The sequence below is a fragment of the Balaenoptera acutorostrata genome, chromosome 2, assembly GCF_949987535.1.
Source record: "Balaenoptera acutorostrata chromosome 2, mBalAcu1.1, whole genome shotgun sequence".
NCBI classification, from domain to species: domain Eukaryota; kingdom Metazoa; phylum Chordata; class Mammalia; order Artiodactyla; family Balaenopteridae; genus Balaenoptera; species Balaenoptera acutorostrata.
The window spans coordinates 120,131,966-120,153,688 of NC_080065.1; the positions used below are offsets into that span (position 1 = coordinate 120,131,966).

The following is a 21,723-nucleotide window of genomic DNA, read 5'->3' on the forward strand; positions in this document are numbered from 1 at the left end:
GAAAAGAAAGCTGGGCTCATTTCCTCTTCTGCCACCAACAATCTGTATGACTTTGAGCACATCCTTTCCCATCAGTTTCCCCTCCAACAATGTAGAGATTGGGCTATATTGGGGAGCTCTCAAACTAGGATTCATGGGTGAATTCAAGGGGATATATCAATTCCTAAAGGATAATGTACAGGATTTTTCTTTTTTATTGAAAATTTTATTGAGATAATTTTAGATTCATATGCAGTTGTAAGAAATAATAGAGATCCCAATTTCCCAGTGGTAACATCTTGCACTATAGCAGTACACAACTGGGATACTGATATTGGTAAAATCCACCTATTTTATTCAGATTTCCCCAGTTTTACATGCACTCATTTGTGTATTTGTTGGTGTGTGTGTGTGTATTTACTGCTATACAATTGGGAATTTTCTTTTGCATGTGTTTTCTGGGGAAGGGTTCTTAGCCTTCATCAGATTCTCTCCAGTATCAGAGATACAAAAAGGGGATTGGATCCCAGCTCTGAGAATTCTAGAAGACCACACCACAAACCTCTACAGCTCTCTGTTCCAACAGCAATATTTAATTAGCACTTACCAGGGACTTCCCTGGCTGTCCAGTGGTTAAGACTCTGAGCTCCCAATGCAAGGGGCACGGGTTCGATCCCTGGTGGGGAACTAAGATCCCGCATGCTGCATGGTGCGGCCTAAAAAAAAAAAAAAATTCCAAAAAAATTTGCTAATTAGCACTTACCACATGGCATGCACAGGGATGCTTGGGGGTGGGGGGAGAGTTGATGGAAATAGATACAGGGAAAGCAGGGAAAACCTAGAGGTGTATAACACAGTCCACTGAGCTATGCTACAGCAGGGGAAGACAGACAGTCTGACAGGTAAACAAGTCATTTTTTAAACATTTATAGAAGAGGGATGGCCTTGTTGCTTCGAGCAGCTTGGGAAGTATTTCCACAGAAGCTGATGCTTGAGCTACATCTTGAAAGATAGTCCAGAATTCTTCAGCTGAGAAGAGAAGAACTAACTGTTAAAATCCATTCCCCTTAAATCATATCTGTTCTAGCTGTTTTGAAGAAAACAGGAAAACGTGCCTACATTTGTTTATTCTACAATGTTAAGGTGTCAAATTCTTCAACTCACGTGTGTTGGTGTTGAGACCAAGGGATTTTTTCCCCCTGAGTCTACTTTCCACTGTCTTGTCCAAATTGGATACCAGATCCTGCTGACTGAGCTTGAGAAAGGCATGTTATCTCTGATGCCTTGATCACATCAGAGCTTATATTTAAAGCATGAGTGATGAGAAGAGACCACAGCCAAGTCCCTGGCTCTGTCCCATGCCTAGAGCACCCTCTTCTCTCTACCGAAGGCTCTGGACACCAATCCTAGTGAAATGGCTGGTGGGAGTCAGAGCTGGCCCGAACCATGAGTAAAAACATCTCTGCTCTCCAGTCAATTCTTCAATCAATGGGATCTCCTTTTCCACAAGGGCTCATCAGAAATCCTCAGGGCTGGGTGCCCTGGTTCCCCCATGTCTGTCCTCCCCATGTTCAATGTTTGGCTCCCTTGTATGGGCATCCCTTGGGGTCTCTTTCTCTATGTGGATTTCAGGTCCACATCAGGCTGTTTAGTTCCCAGTGCTGTTTTCAGGAAGATCATTCTCTCTGGTGGAGCCATCCCTGAGCCAGGGAGACCAAGACCCTTCCATCAGGCCCACTCTTTGAAGAGCTCCCTAGAAGCCTGATTCAAGGCACCATTTCTTAGGACCTCTGTGTCCTCAGGCAAGTTATTTAAGCCCCTAAACTTCAGTATCTTCATCTGTAAGATAGGGATCATAATAGTACCATCCTCACTGGGTTATTTTAAGCATTAAATAAATTAACCCAAGTAAAGCTCTTAGCACATGACAAGTACTCCATCTACATTAGCTACTACTATTAACATCTATTTTTATAATAAAATTATTTCTGATTGTAAAAGAATTAATGATCACTGTAGAAAATTTGTGAACTACTGAAGAGTTTAAGGAAAAAATAATCATAACATCTAGGGAAGAGTGATATAATCATTCTGATGGATAGTCTTCCCAGTTATTCTGTGTGTATATATATATACATACAGGAAATAAAAAAACTGGGTTTATATTGTGTATGTCTGTTCTGTAACCCATTTTATTCAACTGATATATAGTATTTTCCATACATTGGTACTTAAATACTCTTAGAATATTTTAAAAAGACTACCTTTTTTTCAAGCATATCGATGTAACCCAACTTAGGTAACTAATCCCTTAGTTTGGTAGTTAGATTGTTTCCTATTTTTATATTTGTAAATACCATGATAAATGTCCTTGTTCATAAATTTTTGTGTGCATCTCTGTTTATTCCTTAAGATAAATGTTTAGAAATAGAATAACTGCCAAGTGTCAATAACTTCAGTGACATTTCTAGGACTGTTTTTGTTTTATTTTGTTTTGTTTTAATGTCAGGTTCTCAGAATTGAATTAACCACAATCTTTGGTTTATGGCATTATCATAATTGTTACTGGATGGCCTGATTTTGTTAATTTAGGTGGTAAATTCATTTCAATAATGTAATCAGTACCTGTGAATCCACAACCCCAAACAAAAGCTAGGACTTCAACAATAACCAATATTTAACCCATAAGGGCTTCCCCCTCATTTCCCTGTGCTCCCCAACCAAGGGAACCTGCATCAGATGTTCATTTCCGTGCTTTTCCTTTTATGGTTTCACTGTATTTATATATATTCCTAAAGAGTAATTTTTTTAAATTGTTCTTAGCTTTATAAAAAGGATATCATGTTGCATGTAATCTTTCAGGATTTTTTTTTCACTTAATACTACTTTGCTAAAAATTCATCCATATCATTACATTTTACTGTAGTTCATTTTGACTGGTGTAAAATATCCCAGTGCGTAAATACACCACAGTTTACCATCCACTCTTCCACTCATGGGCAAGTGCATTGTTTCTGGGATTTAGCTCTTGTTCACATTGCTGCTATGAACATTACTGTAAAGGTCCCCTGATGTACTTGCACAAGAGTTTGTCTATGGAGCCGGTTTATACTTCCACCAGCTAGCTGTAGGTGAGATAGCCTCTGGGTCTACATTCTCTGCTACACCATGAATCCATCTTGTCAGATTGCTTTCCAGACGGGTGGATCAATCTACCTCCTTCCAGCAATGTATGAGAATGCCAATTTCCCCAAACTCTTTCTGACCCTAGAGATCATTTAAAATGTTTGACCATTTGACAAGAAAAAATATCTCCCTGCTGTTTAACTCTGTGGCAAGGTACTGACCCCACTAAAAGCTGAGAGAGAAGGGGTTTGGCTCAGAGAACTGTTTCCAGTCTGATAACTTCAGTGACATTTCTGGGACTGAATCCCCAGTGGCTCAGCTGCTTTCCCATGTCCTAAAAGAGGTGACACAGTTGCAAAGAGTGAGGGGGGCCAGGATGGGAAACAAGCCCAACTCACCACAGTGTATGCTTGTCTCCTGGTCCCAGCCTCTACCAGTGTCAGATCACTCTTTCTCCTTGATGAAGCAGGCATTCTCTCTCCCCACCCCCACCCAAGAAAAACCAGTATAATGCTGCCCTTTGTTATTTGAATTGATAAATTTAAACCTCTTTCCCTGCTTTGCAGTAAAAGAACTTTCTATTTTGGGCTTAGTGACATAGCCAAAACCAAGCAGAGAGCAGCAGGCTGCAGCATGAGTTAATAGTCTTTCTTCAATAAGAGAACTCACATGCAAACAGAAGGACCTTCCAAGATATGTCATCTGCATAGCAATATGCAGCCTTGTTGCCTGCTTTTCTGCTGACATATATTTCAAGGTTCAAAATTGAACACTACCTAACCTTTGGAGTAAGCTGATGAATTAAGCCTGAACAATCAGGTTTCTTAATCCAAGTCAATTTGCTAGGATCCCCTCTGTGTACCTAGTGCTGCGCTGGGTATTGTCAGGGAAGAGAATTCTGTCTTTAAGGGGAATTCTAGCCACCAAAAATTATACTAATTTGAGGAGAGCCTAAACATTTACCTAAGAATATGCTTTCCTCTGCTAGTCCATTTATCTGCCTGAAATCTCCACATTAGTGTAGGGTCCTGGGTCTCAGGAAGCCCCCAGAAGTACACAGAGATCATGTTTAAAAGAGGAGCAATCTATTTAAACCATTGGCACCTGTTAGCACAAAACCAGGGCCTGGAAGAATAGCACAGAAGACCTACCATCCTGTCTTTTGTCAAACTTTTTCTTATGGGAGTTTTCAAATATGTACAAAACTAGAGATAATAATGTAATAAACCCCCACGTACCTATCACCTGGCTTCAACAATTATCAACATATGGCAATCTTGTTTCATCTATACCTCCCATCTCTATTTTAAAACCAATTTAAAGCAAATCACGGATATTTTCATATTTAAATACTTCTGTATTTATCTGTAACAAATAAGACTTTTTTTTCAATAACCACTGTATCACATTTTAAAAATTATCAATAATTCCTTCTTTTATTAAAAAATCAATAATTCCTTCATACATCTAGTATCCAGTCAAAAGTCAAACTGCCCTGATTTTCCCAAGTATCTTTCTGTAATACTTTATTCTAATCAGGAGCCAAGCAATGTCATTTGTCTTTGTTGATATGTCTCTTCTGTCTCTTTTAGTTGATAATTTTTTAATATTTAATTTATAACAGTTTCCCTTCCTCTTTTACTACTCTAACTGGTCCATACAAAGCCGTGCTTTTATGTATGTACGCATGTATTTCCTCTTATGCCCACTCCTCACTCCTGTCCTTTCCACAAGCAACCATTTTATTTGTTTGTTTGTTTATTTACTGCACTGTGCGGCATGCAGGATCCCAACCAGGGATCAAACCCATGCTCCCGGCAGTAGAAGCACGAAGTCTTAACCACTGGACCCCCAGGGAAATCCCAGGCAACTGTTTTAATATCTTTAATTCCATTTTTTGGCTTGTATGTGTTCAAGGGAGTGTGTGTTGTTGTCTGGTTTGCATGCATTTTAATTTACATCCATAGCCTTGTGATATAGATCTCACTGGGTCTTACTTTTTCCACTGCGCACTTTGTTTTTAAGACCTAACCACACTGCCATGTGCACTCCAGTCCACCATTCCTGACTGCTGCAGAGGACTCCACCATGTACTCATGGCATGTGGCCTCTCTGCTCTCCAGTAATGGGCACTCCCGGTGCCACCCAAAACAATGCTGCCATGAGCAGCCTCATGTGTGTCCAATTTTGGACCCAAGTGGCAATCTTTTTAGACAATTTCTCATCCATGTGGTGTCTTTTTATGCATCAGAAAAAGCACCTCTTCCTCCTGGAGGACACAGTCCTTGCACAAGGCTTGGCAAGGTGGAGCTCAGGCTTGGTTTCAGCCCCTACTGGCCCCCTCAGTAGGAGCCTTGCTCAGGACACAATCTGCACAACTGTAGGAGGTGGCTCTGCCAAAAATCATTTCCCCCATCCTCACTTCCACCAGGTTTCCACTCTTTTGAACATCACTCCTGACTGCTGCAGGAAGGGGAGGGTGTTAACAGACTGCAGAAATCTCATCATAGGATATGTGTATACTTAATGTGACCGAGTAGTGCCATATTGCTCGAGCACTGTATACTTGGGCTGAACACAGCTATCCTTCTCAAATGGTTCCAGCATGCTTCATCCCCTTCCATACCTCAGACCTGTGGCACACTGCCACCTCAGTGCCCTGGAGCCTGCCTGTTGCCTCAGTGTCTCTTGGTTAGCTCTCCAACCTTATATTCTAGGAGTTACTAACTCATATCTTTGGCTTATTGATGTTCACTTTAAAGAGGTCTGGGTCAGGGCTTCCCTGGTGGCACAGTGGTTAAGAATCCGCCTGCCAATGCAGGGGACATGGGTTCAAGCCCTGGTCTGGGAAGATCCCACATGCTGCGGAGCAACGAAGCCCATGCGCCACAACTACTGAGCCTGTGCTCTAGAGCCCGTGAGCCACAACTACTGATGCCCGCATGCTTAGAGCTTGTGCTCCGCAACAAGAGAAGCCACCACAATGAGAAGCCCATGCACCGCAATGAAGAGTAGCCCCTGCTTGCCACAACTAGAGAAAGCCCCCGCACAGCAGCAAAGACCCAACATAGCCAAAAATTAATTAATTAATTAATTAGGGAAAAAAAACCAATCAAAAACTGGGCAGAAGACCTAAATAGACATTTCTCCAAGGAAGACACACAGATGGCCAATAGACACATGAAAAGATGCTCATCATCACTAATTATTAGAGAAATGCAAATCAAAACTACAACGAGGTACCACCTCACATAGGTCAGAATGGCCATCATTAAAAAGTCTACAAATAACAATTGCTGAAGAGGGTGTAGAGAAAAGGGAATCCTCCAATTCCTGTTGGTGGGAATGTAAGTTGGTCCAGCCACTATGGAAAACAGTATGGAGGTTCCTCAAAAAAACTAAAAATAGAGTTGCCATATGATCCAGCAATCCTACTCCTGGACATATATCCAGACAAAACTATAATTTGGAAAGATACATGCATCCCTATGTTCATAGCAGCACTATTCACAATAGCCAAGACATGGTAGCAACCTAAATGTCCATCGACAGATGAATAGATAAAGATGTGGTACATATAAACAATGGAATACTACTCAGCCACAGAAAAGAATGAAAAAATGCCATTTGCAGCAACATTGATGGACCTAGAGAGTATCATACTAAATGAAGTCAGAAAGATAAAGACAGATATTATACATATATGATATCACTTATATGTGGAATCTAAAATATGACATAAATGAACTTCCATGGAACAGAAACAGACTCACAGACATAGAGACAGATTCATGGTTGGCAAGGGGGAGGGGGGTAGGGGAGGAATGAATTGGGAGTTTGGGATTAGCAGATGCAAACTATTATATATAGAATGGACAAACAACAAGGTCCTACTGTGTAGCACAGGGAACTATATTCAATATCCTGTGATAAACCATAATGGAAAAGAATATGAAAAAATATATATATGTATAACTGAATCACTTTGCTGTACAGCAGAAACTACACAACACTGTAAGTCAACTATACTTCAATAAAATAATTTTTTTAAAAAAAAGAAGTTATTGTGTCATCTCAGATGACTAATCAAGAAGAAATGGGCTGGGGACTTCCCTGGTAGCACAGTGGTTAAGAATCCCCTGCCATTGCAGGGGACACGGGTTTGAGCCCTGGTCCGGGAGGATCCCACATACTGCAGAGCAAATAAGCCCATGCGCCACAACTACTGAGCCTGTGCTCTAGAGCCCGAGAGCCACAACTACTGAAGCCCACGTGTCTAGAGCCCATGCTCCATAACAAGAGAAGCCACCACAATGAGAAGCCCACACACCGCATCGAAGAGTAGCCCCTGATCACCGCAACTAGAGAAAGCCCGTGCACAGCAACAAAGACCCAATGCAGCCAAAAAATAAATAAATAAATAAATAATTTTTTTTTTAAAAAAAGAAGAAGAAATGGGCTCAAATTAACACAAGGGAGATTTAATTTGGCTCCTGATGAAGTATTTCACAAAAGAGGAAACACAGGCTGGACTAGACCATGGGCAGGAAGATGGGAATGTCATCTCATTTCAGAGCCCTTCAAGGAACAGAAAGAGCAGGAGACCTTGCATAGTCTAGACTCGAGGCATGCCTGTCTGCAAGCAGGGGAAGGCCAAGGTGCCTTTCAAATCTGGTAACACTTCTGCAGAGTGGCTAGATGCTCTAGGCAAGCTGGATTTTTCATTCTTAACAATTGACTAAGAACCTATTCCTAGAGGACAAAGGAGGGCTGAGAGCCTGGCTAGGATTCCAAGAGCTCAGACTACCTGCTCTGTCTGCTCTCTGGAACCCCTGGAGCATGGGCCTATTCACTATTCATTTTCTTAACCACTTTTAAGGGGGCCAAGGAAAGGGGAATCTTAAAAGTTAATGTCCATTTAGTGGAAGAAACTTTCAAATAATCGAATCTTACCTGTTGTATCACAGCCATATTTACCAATTATCCATGTAGAGCTGCTATAAAAGGTTTCTCCTAAAGAAAACTTCCTGGAGGTATTGAACAATGTCATACACAGAAAAAATGAGATCACAGCAGTTCCTAATGAGTTCCTTGGAGAACACATATGAGCAGGTCCATCCTAAGAGCCAGCAGCTCCCCAGCCCTTCTCAGCTGGGGCCCAGCAAGTGTATGAGAAAGTTTCCCCCTGCTGCTTCAGCCAACAGCTAGGAAATCCTAGCTGCACATACCAGGCTCCTTAAGCAATGATGAATCTGCTTCACTTCCCCCTTTACTTCCTAACAGAGACTTGCAGTTTCAGTGTGGAAGCCAGAAAGGGCTGACGACATCACTACTTCCCCACAGCAGTTCACTCCGTCATCTTAGCACATTGCTTAAGAGGTAAGTCACCCTCCTCAAACTTCCTTTTGAAAGCCAGAACTAGAGATTATAGTTCTTAAATGGGGCACTCAATCTATCCCTTGAATCCTATCAGAATAAAATTTTCAAAACAAACCTCCAAGGTAGATCTCTAGGACCTAGGTGGACGTGGGAAGTTGGCCGGTAGAACTAAGACCTGGCTTCTGGTATCAGCCCTGCTGTATATACCTGGTGCAAGACCCTGCACATTCAGGGTCTTTGGATAACCTTAAAAATAATGCTATGGCCTTTCACAGCAGTAAAATTTTCTAGAACTCTATGCTTAAAGAGGAAAAGAGGCTGCAGTTGCTGCAGAAGATTTCTGGAAGCAATTTCACCTACTCAGAAGAGTTAAAGCTGTGTTGGAGACACACCAATAAGAAACAAGACCCAGGGTTGTGGGCACAGCCACCTGGGGACAGGTCCATTGTCCCTACCACTTAGGAATGAATTTTGGAACAACCACTGGGTGACTGGAGAACATTGCTGCCATTCTCATCCCTGTTTCCCTCCTTTTCCCCTCCTCTCCCTTCTCCATTCTGAGACTAAATTATTTCTGTTTTACAGGAAGAAAAAGTATAATGTATTCCCCTTAGCTTCAAAGAGAATCACTGTTGGTGACTAAGTGAACTCAGCTGTTTCTGACACATAAACCAACATTTAGATAATCACCATCCCTTTGCAAGTCTTTTGAAAAATATTGGCTTACATTGTTTGATCTCCTATTTTAACTTTTTAAATTTTATCATTCTTGGAAAATCATAGTACTCAGCGCTATGGAGTGAGGGGCTGATTACATGGAATGTCCTGACATGATGAGATTACTAATCTAATGAAAGAGACAAGGCAAAGGTGAAAAAACTCTAGGAATACAGATAAAAGGCACAGGCAAATGCATAGGACATTAATCATAGCTCTACAGAGTTAGTGTAGCCTTGGAGGCAGGTGATGGACAGAATAGTGTATAATGCATTACAAAGAGAAATTACTGGACTTGCACATTTTTCTAGAACCAATTCATCAGCATTTCTCCTTTTTCACTACAATACTCAACCCAAAATCTAAACATTGCTAATTCTGCCCTCTACCTAAAGAGTGCTCATTTTAAAATTATGTATAATTTAAAACATATAAAGAGTAGACCTTTTATAAAGCTAATAATTATTCACTAACATATAGTGAATAGTATGATTCCCCGTGCACCCAGTATCCAGCTTCGACAATCATCAACTCATGGCCATTATTATTTTATCTATACCCCCCCACTGACTTCCCCCATCCTGTGCCATTTTGAAGCAAATTCTAGGCATCGTACAGTTTTATCAATAAATATTCATTATGTATCTCTAAAAGACAAAAACTCATTTTAATGTAATTGTTCCCACATTTGAAATTAATAATTCCATACTATCCAGGTGATTAGGAAGCAAATAAAAAATGTTGACCTGTGGAGAGAGGTGAAATATCCCCACAGCCATAGAAATGTGAAATAGTCATTGCCACAGGTTCTGTGGTTAAATAGGACATGCTTCTAGCTTTGCTGATAAGACCCAGAAAGTGGGTTATGAGGTCTCACAGTCAACCTAATTGTTGTTATTTGTTTACTCAGCACTTCTGGGTGGGGAATTATGGGATGAAATCCCCCTGAAAGGAAGATGAGAGAGCCTGCCTTCTCATGTGTGATTCCCTTTGGACAAGTGGAGACGGTGTAATCAGCCCATGTCACTGTGTCACACATTGCCTCAGAACTACACATACAGCTCAGAAATGTGAGTGAGCATCTTAAGCCACGGAATTACTTGTAGATCCAGAGCACAGCCCAGAAGCAACAGTCTGAGAGTTTTCCAATGCCTAATTCTACTGGTTTCTATTTCTTTGGAAATATTTCAGGAATTTATTGGAGATATAATAATATTTAGTGGCATTCATAAGGGTTAGAAGAGAAAGCAGAGTCATGTAAAAAAGGGGGGTTTGTTTTAAGAGATATATACATATTCCCTATATTCCTTTGTAATGACTGATTGACAAATGTTCCTTTAAGAATGTTACATAAATACAGGTTGGTTTACACATTCACAGAAAGATAGACAAAATGAAAAGGCAGAGGACTATGTACCAGATGAAGGAACAAGATAAAACCACAAAAAACAACTAAATGAAGTGGAGATAGGCAATCTTCCAGAAAAAGAATTCAGAATAATGATAGTGAAGATGATCCAGGATCTCAGAAAAAGAATGGAGGCAAAGATCGAGAAGATGCAAGAAATGTTTAACAAAGACCTAGAAGAATTAAAGAACAAACAAACAGAGATGAACAATACAATAAACGAAATGAAAACTACACTAGAAGGAATCAATAGCAGAATAACTGAGGTAGAAGAACGGATAAGTGACCTGGAAGACAGAATGGTGGAATTCACTGCCGCGGAACAGAATAAAGAGAAAAGAATGAAAAGAAATGAAGACAGCCTAAGAGACCTCTTGGACAATATTAAACGTAACAACATTCACATTATAGGGGTCCCAGAAGGAGAAGAGAGAGCGAGAACCCAAGAAAATATTTGAAGAGATTAGAATCGAAAATTTCCCTAACATGGGAAAGGAAATAGCCACCCAAGTCCAGGAAGCACAGAGATGCCCAGCAGGATAAACCCAAGGAGAAACATACCGAGACACACAAAACCAAACTGACAAAAATTAAAGACAAAGAAAAATTATTGAAAACAACAAGGGAAAAACAAAAAATAACATACAAGGGAACTCCCATAAGATTAACAGCTGATTTCTCAGCAGAAACTCTACAGGCCAGAAGGGAGTGGCACAATATATTTTAAGTGATGTAAAGGAAGAACCTATAATGAAGATTACTCTACCCGGCAAGGATCTCATTCAGATTTTTTTTTTTTTCCAAATTAATCCATATCTAAGACTTTATTACTATTCTTTTTTTGTTAGGAAGTGGGATTCACTGATTGGCCTCAGTGAGGAAGGGACAGGGCCAAGGTCTCATGAGTGCCTCTGTCCAGGGGCCACGATTAGGGATGTATTTGACCCCAGAGCCATCTGGGATGAGCCACTTCTCAGCCGCCATGCCTTCAGATTCATCTGCATCACACCCAGCAAATCCCCACTCCTTGGAGATGCAGATGTCCCGGCGGCCAGGGAACCTGAACTTGGCCCTGCACAGGGCCCCAACCACGTGCTCCTCGTTCTGCAGCTTGGTGTGGATGGGCACGACGACCCCGCCAACGTAGACTCTGGCCACTATGCCCGAGGCCCCTCCCAAGGCACCCCGTGCACCCGTCTGGAGCCCAGACTGGGGACAGCCTGAGGCCAGACATGAATGTCCACTGGAAAGGGCTGTCTCCAAGGTCCCTTCGGGCAACCTGTACAGGCAACAGGCTGCATACACTACCAAGGAGGCTGCTCTTTGCAGCCATTGCACACCGGGCCCCCACGGAGATCTCATTCAGATTTGATGGAGGAATCAAAAGCTTTACAGAGAAGCAAAAGCTAAGAGAATTCAGCACCACCAAACCAGCTCTACAACAAATGCTAAAGGAACTTCTCTAAGTGGGAAACACAAGAGAAGAAAAGGACCTACAAAAACAAACCCAAAACAATTAAGAAAATGGTAATAGGAACATACATATTGATAATTACCTTAAACGTGAATGGATTAAATGCTCCAACCAAAAGACACAGACTCACTGAATGGATACAAAAACAAGACCCATATATATGCTGTCTACAAGAGACCCACTTCAGACCTAGGGACACATACAGACTGAAAGTGAGGGGATGGAGAAAGATATTCCATGCTAACGGAAATCAAAAGAAAGCTGGAGTAGCAATACTCATATCAGATAAAATAGACTTTAAAATAAAGAACGTTACAAGAGACAAGGAAGGACACTACATGATGATCAAGGGATCAATCCAAGAAGAAGATATAACAATTATAAATATATATGCACCCAACATAAGAGCACCTCAATACATAAGGCAACTGCTAACAGCTGTACAAGAGGAAATCGACAGTAACACAATTAATAGTGGGGAACTTTAACACCTCACTTACACCAATGGATAGATCCTCCAGACAAAAAATTAATAAGGAAACACAAGCTTTAAATGACATAATAGACCAGATAGATTTAATTGATATTTATAGGACACTGCATCCAAAAACAGAAGATTATGCTTTCTCCTCAAGTGCACATGGAACATTCTCCAGGATAGATCACATCTTGGGTCACAAATCAAGCCTCAGTATATTAAGAAAATTGAAATCCTATCAAGCATCTTTTCTGACCACAATCATCATTATGAGATTAGAAATCAATTACAGGGAAAAAAACGTAAAAAAAACAAACACATGGAGGCTAAACAATACGTTACTAAATAACCAAGAGATCACTGAAGAAATCAAAGAGGAAATCAAAAAATACCTAGAGACAAATTAGAATGAAAACACAATGATCCAAAACCTATGGGATGCAGCAAAAGCAGTTCTAAGAGGGAAGTTTATAGCAATACAAGCCTACCTCAAGAAATAAGAAACATCTCAAATAAACAACCTAAACTTACACCTAAAGCAATTAGAGAAAGTACAAAAAAAACCCAAAGTTAGCAGAAGGAAAGAAATCAGAAAGATCAAATCAGAAACAAATGAAAAAGAAATGAAGGAAACAATAACAAAGATCAATAAAACTAAAAGCTGGCTCTTTGAGAAGATAAACAAAATGGATAAACCATTAGCCAGACTCATCAGAAAAACAGGGAGAAGACTCAAATCAATAGAATTAGAAATGAAAGAGGAGAAGTAACAACTGACACTGCAGAACTAAAAAGGATCATGAGAGATTACTACAAGCAACTATATGCCAATAAAATGGACAACCTGGAAGAAATGGACAAATTCTTAGAAAAGCACAACCTTCAGAGACTGAACCAGGAAGAAATAGAAAATATAAACAGACCAATAACAAACACTGAAATTCAGACTGTAATTAAAAATCTTCCAACAAACAAAAGCCCAGGACCAGATGGCTTCATAGGTGAATTCTATCAAACATTTAGAGAAGAGCTAACACCTATCCTTCTCAAACTCTTCCAAAATATAGCAGAGGAAGGAACACTCCCAAACTCATTCTACGAGGCTAACATCACCCTAATACAAAACCCAAAGATGTCACAAAGAAAGAACACTACAGGCCAATATCACTGATGAACACGGATTCAAAAATCCTCAACAAAATACTAGCAAACAGACTCCAAGAGCACATTAAAAGGATCATACACCATGATCAAGTGGGGTTTATCCCAGGAATGCAAGGATTTTTCAGTATATGCAAATCAATCAATGTGATACACCATATTAACAAACTGAAGGAGAAAAACCACATGATCATCTCAACAGATGCAGAAAAAGCTTTTGACAAAATTCAACACCCATTTACGATAAAAACCCTGCAGAAAGTAGGCATAGAGGGAACTTACCTCAACATAGTAAAGGCCATATATGACAAACCCACAGCCAACATCGTTCTCAATGGTGAAAAACTGAAACCATTTCCTCTAAGATCAGGAACAAGACAAGGTTGTCCACTGTCACCACTATTATTCAACATAGTTTTAGAAGTTTTAGCCACAGCAATCAGAGAAGAAAAAGAAATGAAAGGAATCCAAATCGGAAAAGAAGAAGTAAAGCTGTCACTGTTTGCAGATGACATGATACTTTACATAGAGAATCCTAAAGACTCGACCAGAAGACAACTTGAGCTATTCAATCAATTTGGTAAAGTAGCAGGATGCAAAATTAATGCACAGAAATCTCTTGCATTCCTATATGATAATGATGAAAAATCTGAAAGAGAAATTAAGGAAACACTCCCATTTACCACTGCAACAAAAAGAATAAAATACCTAGGAATAAAACTACCTAAGGAGACAAAAGACCTGTATGCAGAAAACTATAAGACACTGATGAAAGAAATTAAAGATGATACAAACAGATGGTGAGATATACCATGTTCTTGGATTGGAAGAATCAATATTGTGAAAATGACTATACTACCCAAAGCAATCTATAGATTCAGTGCAATCCCTATCAAACTACCAATGGCATTTTTCACAGAACTAGAACAAAAAATTTCACAATTTGTATGGAAACACAAAAGACCCCAAATAGCCAAAGCAATCTTGAGAAAGAAAAACGGAGCTGGAGGAATCAGGCTCCCTGACTTCAGACTATATTACAAAGCTACAGTAATCAAGACAGTATGGTACTGGCACAAAAACAGAAATACAGATCAATGGAACAGGATAGAAAGCCCAGAGATAAACCCACGCACATATGGTCACCTTATTTTTGATAAAGGAGGCAAGAACATACAATGGAGAAAAGACAGCCTCTTCAATAAATGGTGCTGGGAAAACTGGACAGCTACATGTAAAAGAATGAAATTAGAACACTCCCTAACACCATACATGAAAATAAACTCAAAATGGATTAAAGACTTAATATAAGGCCAGACACTATCAAACTCTTAGAGGAAAACATAGGCAGAACATACTATGACATAAATCACAGCAAGATCCTTTTTGACCCACCTCCTAGAGAAATGGAAATAAAAACAAAAATAAACAAATGGGACCTAATGAAACTTAAAAGCTTTTGCATAGCAAAGGAAAACATAAACAAGACGAAAAGACAACCCTCAGAACAGGAGAAAATATCTGCAAATGAAGCAACTGACAAAGGATTAATCTCCAAAATTTACAAGCAGCTCATGCAGCTCAATATCAAAAAAACAAACCACCCAATCCAAAAATGGGCAGAAGACCTAAATAGACATTTCTCCAAAGAAGATATACAGATTGCCAACAAACACATGAAAGGATGCTCAACATCATTAATCATTAGAGAAATGCAAATCAAAACTACAATGAGGTATCACCTCACACCAGTCAGAATGGCCATCATCAAAAAAATCTACAAACAAGAAATGCTGGAGAGGGTGTGGAGAAAAGGGAACCCTCTTGCACTGTTGATGGGAATGTAAATTGATACAGCCACTATGGAGAACAGTATGGAGGTTCCTTAAAAAACTAAAAATAGAACTACCATACAACCCAGCAATCCCACTACTGGGCATATACCCTGAGAAAAACATAATTCAAAAAGAGTCATGTACCACAATGTTCACTGTAGCTCTATTTACAATAGCCAGGACATGAAAGCAACGTAAGTGTCCATTGACAGAAGAATGGATAAAGAAGATGTGGCACATATATACAATGGAATATTACTCAGCCATAAAAAGAAACGAAATTGAGTTATTTGTAGTGAGGTGGATGGACCTAGAGTCTGTCATAGAGTGAAGTAAGTCAGAAAGAGAAAAACAAATACTGTATGCTAAAATATATATATATGGAATCTAAAAAAAAAAAAAAAGATTCTGAAGAACTGAGGGGCAGGACAGGAATAAAGACACAGACGTAGAGAATGGGCTTGAGTACACAGGGAGGGGGAAGGGTAAGTTGGGACGAAGTGAGAGAGTGCCATGGACATATATACACTACCAAATGTAATATAGATAGCTAGTGGGAAGCAGCCACACAGCATAGGGAAATCAACCCAGCGCTTTGAGACCACCTAGAGGGGTGGGATAGGGAGGATGGGAGGGAGACGCAAGAGGGAGGAGTTATGGGGATATATGTATAGCTGATTCACTGTGTTATAAAGCAGAAACTAACACACCATTGTAAAGCAATTGTACTCCAATAAAGATGTTAAAAAAAAGAAAGAAACAAGAAAAATCTCAAATAACCAATCTAACCTTACACCTAAAGGAACTAGAGAAAGAAGAACAAACAAAACCCAAAGTTAGTAGAAGGAAAGAAATCATAAAGATCAGAGCAGAAATAAATGAAATAGAAACAAAGAAAACAATAGCAAAGATCAATAAAACTAAAAGCTGGTTTTTGAGAAGATAAACAAAATTGATAAACATTTAGCCAGAATCATCAAGAAAAAGAGGGAGAGGACTCAAATCAATAAAATTATAAGTGAAAAAGGAGAAGTTACAACAGACACCGCAGAAATACAAAGCATCCTAATAGACTACTACAAGCAACTCTATGCCAATAAAATGGACAACCTGGAAGAAATGGACAAATTCTTAGAAAGGTATAACCTTCCAAGACTGAACCAGGAAGAAATAGAAAGTATGAACAGACCAATCACAAGTAATGAAATTGAAACTGTGACTAAAAATCTTCCAACAAACAAAAGTCCAGGACCAGATGGCTTCACAGCTGAATTCTATCAAACATTTAGAGAAGAGATAACACCCATCCTTCTCAAACTCTTCCAAAAAATTGCAGAGGAAGGAACACTTCCAAACTCAATTATGAGGCCAGCATCACCCTAATACCAAAACCAGAAAAAGATACTACAAAAAAAGAAAATTACAGACCAATATCACTGATGAATATAGATGCAAAAATCCTCAACAAAATACTAGCAAACAGAATCCAACAATACATTAAAAGGATCATACACCATGATCAAGTGGGATTTCTCCCAGGGATGCAAAGATTCTTCAATATACACAAATCAATCAATGTGATACACCATATTAACAAACTGAAGAATAAAAACCATATGATCATCTCAATAGATGCAGAAAAAGCTTTTGACAAAATTCAATACTCATTTATGATAAAAACTCTCTAGAAAGTGGGCATAGAGGGAACCTACCTCAACATAATAAAGGCCATGTATGACAAACCCACAGCAAACATCATTCTCAATGGTGAAAAACTGAAAGCATTTCCTCTAAGATCAGGAACAAGACAAGGATGTCCACTCTCGCCGCTATCATTCAACATAGTTTTGCAAGTCCCAGCCACGGCAATCAGAGAAGAAAAAGAAATAGAAGGAATACAAATTGGAAAAGAAGAAGTAAAACTGTCACTGTTTGCAGATGACATGATACTATACATAGAGAATCCTAAAACTGCCACCAGAAAACTACTAGAGCTGATCAGTGAATTTGGTAAAGTTGCAGAATATAAAATTAATGCACAGAAATCTCTTGCATTCCTATACACTAACAACGAAAGATCAGAAAGATAAATTAAGGAAACAATCCCATCCATCATTGCAACAAAAAGAATAAAATACCCAGGAATAAACCTACCTAAGGAGGTAAAAGACGTGTACTCAGAAAACTATAAGACACTGATGAAAGAAGTCAAAGATGACACAAACGGATGGAGAGATATACCATATTCTTGCATTGGAAGAATCAACATTGTGAAAATGACTATACTACCCAAAGCAATCTATAGATTCAGTGCAATCCCTATCAAATTACCAGTGACATTTTTTAACAGAACTGGAACAAAAAATCTTAAAATTTGTAAGCAGACACAAAAGACCCCGGATAGCCAAAGCAGTCTTGAGGGAAAAAAACGGAGCTGGAGGAATCAAGACTCCCTGACTTCAGACTATATGACAAAGCTACAGTAATCAAGACAATATGGTACTGGCACAAAAACAGAAATATAGATCAATGGAATAGGACAGAAAGCCCAGAGATAAACCCACGCACCTATGGTCAACTAATCTATGACAAAGGAGGCAAGGATATACAATGGAGAAAAGACGGTGTCTTCAATAAATGGTTCTGGGAAAACTGGACAGCTACATGTAAAAGAATGATATTAGAACTCTCCCTAACACCATACACAAAAATAAACTCAAAATGGATTAAAGACCTAAGTGTAAGACCAGACACTATAAAACTCTTAGAAGAAAACATAGGAAGAACACTCTTTGACATAAATCACAGCAAGATCTTTTTTGATCCACCTGTTAGAGTAACGGAAATAAAAACAAAAATAAACAAATGGGACCTAATGAAACTTAAAAGCTTTTTCAAAGCAAAGGAAACTACAAACAAGATGAAAAGACAACCCTCAGAATGGGAGAAAATATTTGCAAATGAATCAACAGACAAAGGATTATCTCCAAAATATATAAACAGCTCATGCAGCTCAATACTAAAAAAAACAAACAACCCAATCAAAAAATGGGCAGAAGACCTAAATAGACATTTCTCCAAAGAAGATATACAGATGGCCAAGAAGCACATGAAAAGCTGCTCAATATCACTAATTATTAGAGAAATGCAAATCAAAACTACAATGAGGTATCACCTCACACCAGTTAGAATGGGCATCATCAGAAAATCTACAAACAAGAAATGCTGGAGAGGGTGTGGAGAAAAGGGAACCCTCTTGCACTGTTGGTGGGAATGTAAATTGATACCAGCACTATGGAGATCAGTATGGAGGTTCCTTAAAAAACTAAAAATAGAATTACCATATGACCCAGCAATCCCACTACTGGGCATATACCCAGAGAAAACCATAATTCAAAAAGACACATGCACCCCAGAGTTCACTGCAGCACTAATTACAATAGCCAGGTCATGGAAGCAACCTAAATACCCATCAACAGACGAATGGATAAAGAAGATGTGGTACATATAAATAATGGAATATTACTGAGCCATAAAAAAGAACGAAACTGGGTCATTTGTAGAGACGTGGATGGATCTAGAGACTGTTATACAGAGTGAAGTAAGTCAGAAAGAGAAAAACAAATACAGTATATTAATATGTATAAAATGGATAACTAAAAAGGACCTGCTGTATAAAAAATAAATTTAAAAAAATGTTGTATATTAACGCATATATGTGGAATCTAGAAAAATGGTACAGCTGAACCAGTTTGCAGGGCAGAAATAGAGACACAGATGTAGAGAACAAACGTATGGACACCAAGGGGGGAAAGTGGCAGGGGGCGGTGGTGGTGGTGTGATGAATTGGGAGATTGGGATGACATGTATACACTAATATGTATAAAATAGATAACTAATAAGAACCTGCTGTATAAAAAATAAATAAAATTCAAAAATTCAAAAAAAAATACAGGTTGGTTTACATAGTTCCCCAAGATATGCAAAAAATTCTGTAAACCAAATCCTATTTTAAAAGATCTCAAAGGGAACACATTTTGTAAAGCTAAAAATTATTTCCTAAATTATGTTCTTTTTTTAAAGGGCTTTTAAAATTATTATTATTATTATTTTAATATTTATTTATTTTTATTTATTTATTTGGTTGTGCTGGGTCTTAGTTACAGCAGGCATGCTCCTTAGTTGTGGCTCATGGGCTCCTTTAGTTGTGGCACATGGGCTCCTTAGTTGTGGCCGGTGAACTCTTGGTTGCGGCATGCATGTGGGATCTAGTTGCCTGACCAGGGATCAAACCCCGGCCCCCTGCATTGGGAGCGCAAGTCCTAACTGCTGTGCCGCCAGGGAAGTCCCTATGTTCTTTTTGAGTCTAGATTTTTAAACATGTTTTTTTCTTAAAATGAAACAATCTCAACTAGGCTTGCAAGAGGAAATCACATATTCTTGGGGCTCTGCATGCCTTTTCACTCCTGCACCACTACTGCAAGAGCCACCTGACTGGTTTTTCTGCTTCTCATCCTGCCCCTTCACATCGAGTTGTCTTCCTAAAGCACATATCTAATCGTGCCACTTCAATAATAGGCATTTAATGCTTCCATCACCTTCCAAAAATCCCTGATTCCTTAGGATAGCATTCCAAGTTCTCTGAGATGTGTCCCTGACTTATTGGAACAACCTTATCTCCCACTGTTCTCCAATCTCCACATATTCTATTCTCCAGCCACATCAACTAGTAAATATTTTTAGAACATGGTCCATGTTTTTCCAAACCCTAAACGACTTATTTTACTTCCTAGAAAAAGGAACAGTCGCAGCCAAAAATAAATAAATTAAAAAAAAATTTTTTAATTAAAAAAAAAAAGAACAGTATAGCCCAGTGTTTAAGAGCATACCCATCATGTCAGACTAGATCCAATCCTGACTCTGTCACCTTCCAGCTGTGTGGCTTTGATAAAATCACTTAATCTGCCTGAGCCACAATTTCTTCAGCTCTAAAATGGGGATAATGATAGTGCTTTTCTCATAGAGTTGCTTGGAGGATTCTGTTGGATTACGCAAGCAAAATGCTTAGCACAGTGCCCAGCACATAATAAACATCCAATATATGATAGCCCTTATTTCAGTTGTTAAGGTCCATCTATCTGTCAAAAAACACTACCCCTTGAAGCATTTTTAGTTCCCCCAGTCTCATCTCTCCTTCTGGGATCCCATAGATCATTCATACCTCTTTCTCCACACTACTTTCTGCCTTACATAATTATTATTATTTAGATACATATCTTCTCTGCTTTACTTTACTGAATCCCTGCCATGTACTAAGTGCCATAGGGAAGAAAAGATGAAGAAAACTTGGTTCTTTGCCATACAAGTGTTCACAATCTAGTTAGTAAACAGACATTGGCAACTCAATACAATTCACTCAAATACAATGATTGTTGAATAAAGCTGTGGCTCATTATCATTACTGTGATACTCTGTTTCCCTGAGGTCCTCTTGTACAGAATAATCTCAAAGTATGAGCTGGATTTTAACCCAAGGACCATGACCATTTCCCCTACTACCAAGCAGAATTTACCTCTTGAGAGCAAATACAGTGAAATACAATTGAACATAGCTGAATTTAGGGGACTATCAAGGGAAAAGTTGTATCAGTGATGTTGTCAGATTCAAACGATATGATCAAACTATGACTTCCTCTGTCCCCAAAGCTTTTTCCAAAATAAATGCACAAAGCGTTGGACCTAAAATACGGTACAGGGCTAGAAGCACATTTAGCCTCCTTTTCCTGATGATGCAGTTGTGATGTGTATTCGTGGTGTGTTTGTAATTCGAGAGCAGAACAGATGGTGAAGGCTGCGTATCCATGCTGCATCCTCTGTCCCTATAGATTGTCAAGTCCATGAGGTCAGTGACTCCCACTGAGTTTTATCTGCAGAAAGAGTCCTCTGCTTGTACTAAATGATGCTTTATGTCAGTGCCAGGTTCTCAGTGTCAACATGACTTGAAGTGAGACTCGCTCAGGTCCCTGCCTCACCCAAATACCAGAAGATGACTCTTACAGTGCCTACTACAGCAGGAAACAATGCAGCTGGACAGCATATTGGGGGCATGTAAACTGGGCACATGTCATCAAGATGGCATCTCATGAAATAATTGCTCTGGCCTGCCA

At 39.2% G+C, this 21,723-nt stretch overlaps 1 protein-coding gene and 1 pseudogene across 3 annotated transcripts in view; both read right to left on the bottom strand.

Moving 5' to 3' along the window:
* Window positions 1-21,723, bottom strand: part of CDKL3 (cyclin dependent kinase like 3) — a 118,841-nt gene that overhangs the window by 8,741 nt on the left and 88,377 nt on the right. For all 3 annotated transcript variants that reach the window (XM_057541211.1, XM_057541212.1, XM_057541213.1), the window contains one exon: window positions 587-695. In XM_057541211.1, coding sequence (XP_057397194.1) covers window positions 587-695 — 109 coding nt within the window. The remainder of the gene's footprint in view (window positions 1-586; window positions 696-21,723) is intronic.
* LOC130707434 (small nucleolar RNA SNORA70) lies at window positions 11,861-11,986 on the bottom strand (annotated as a pseudogene).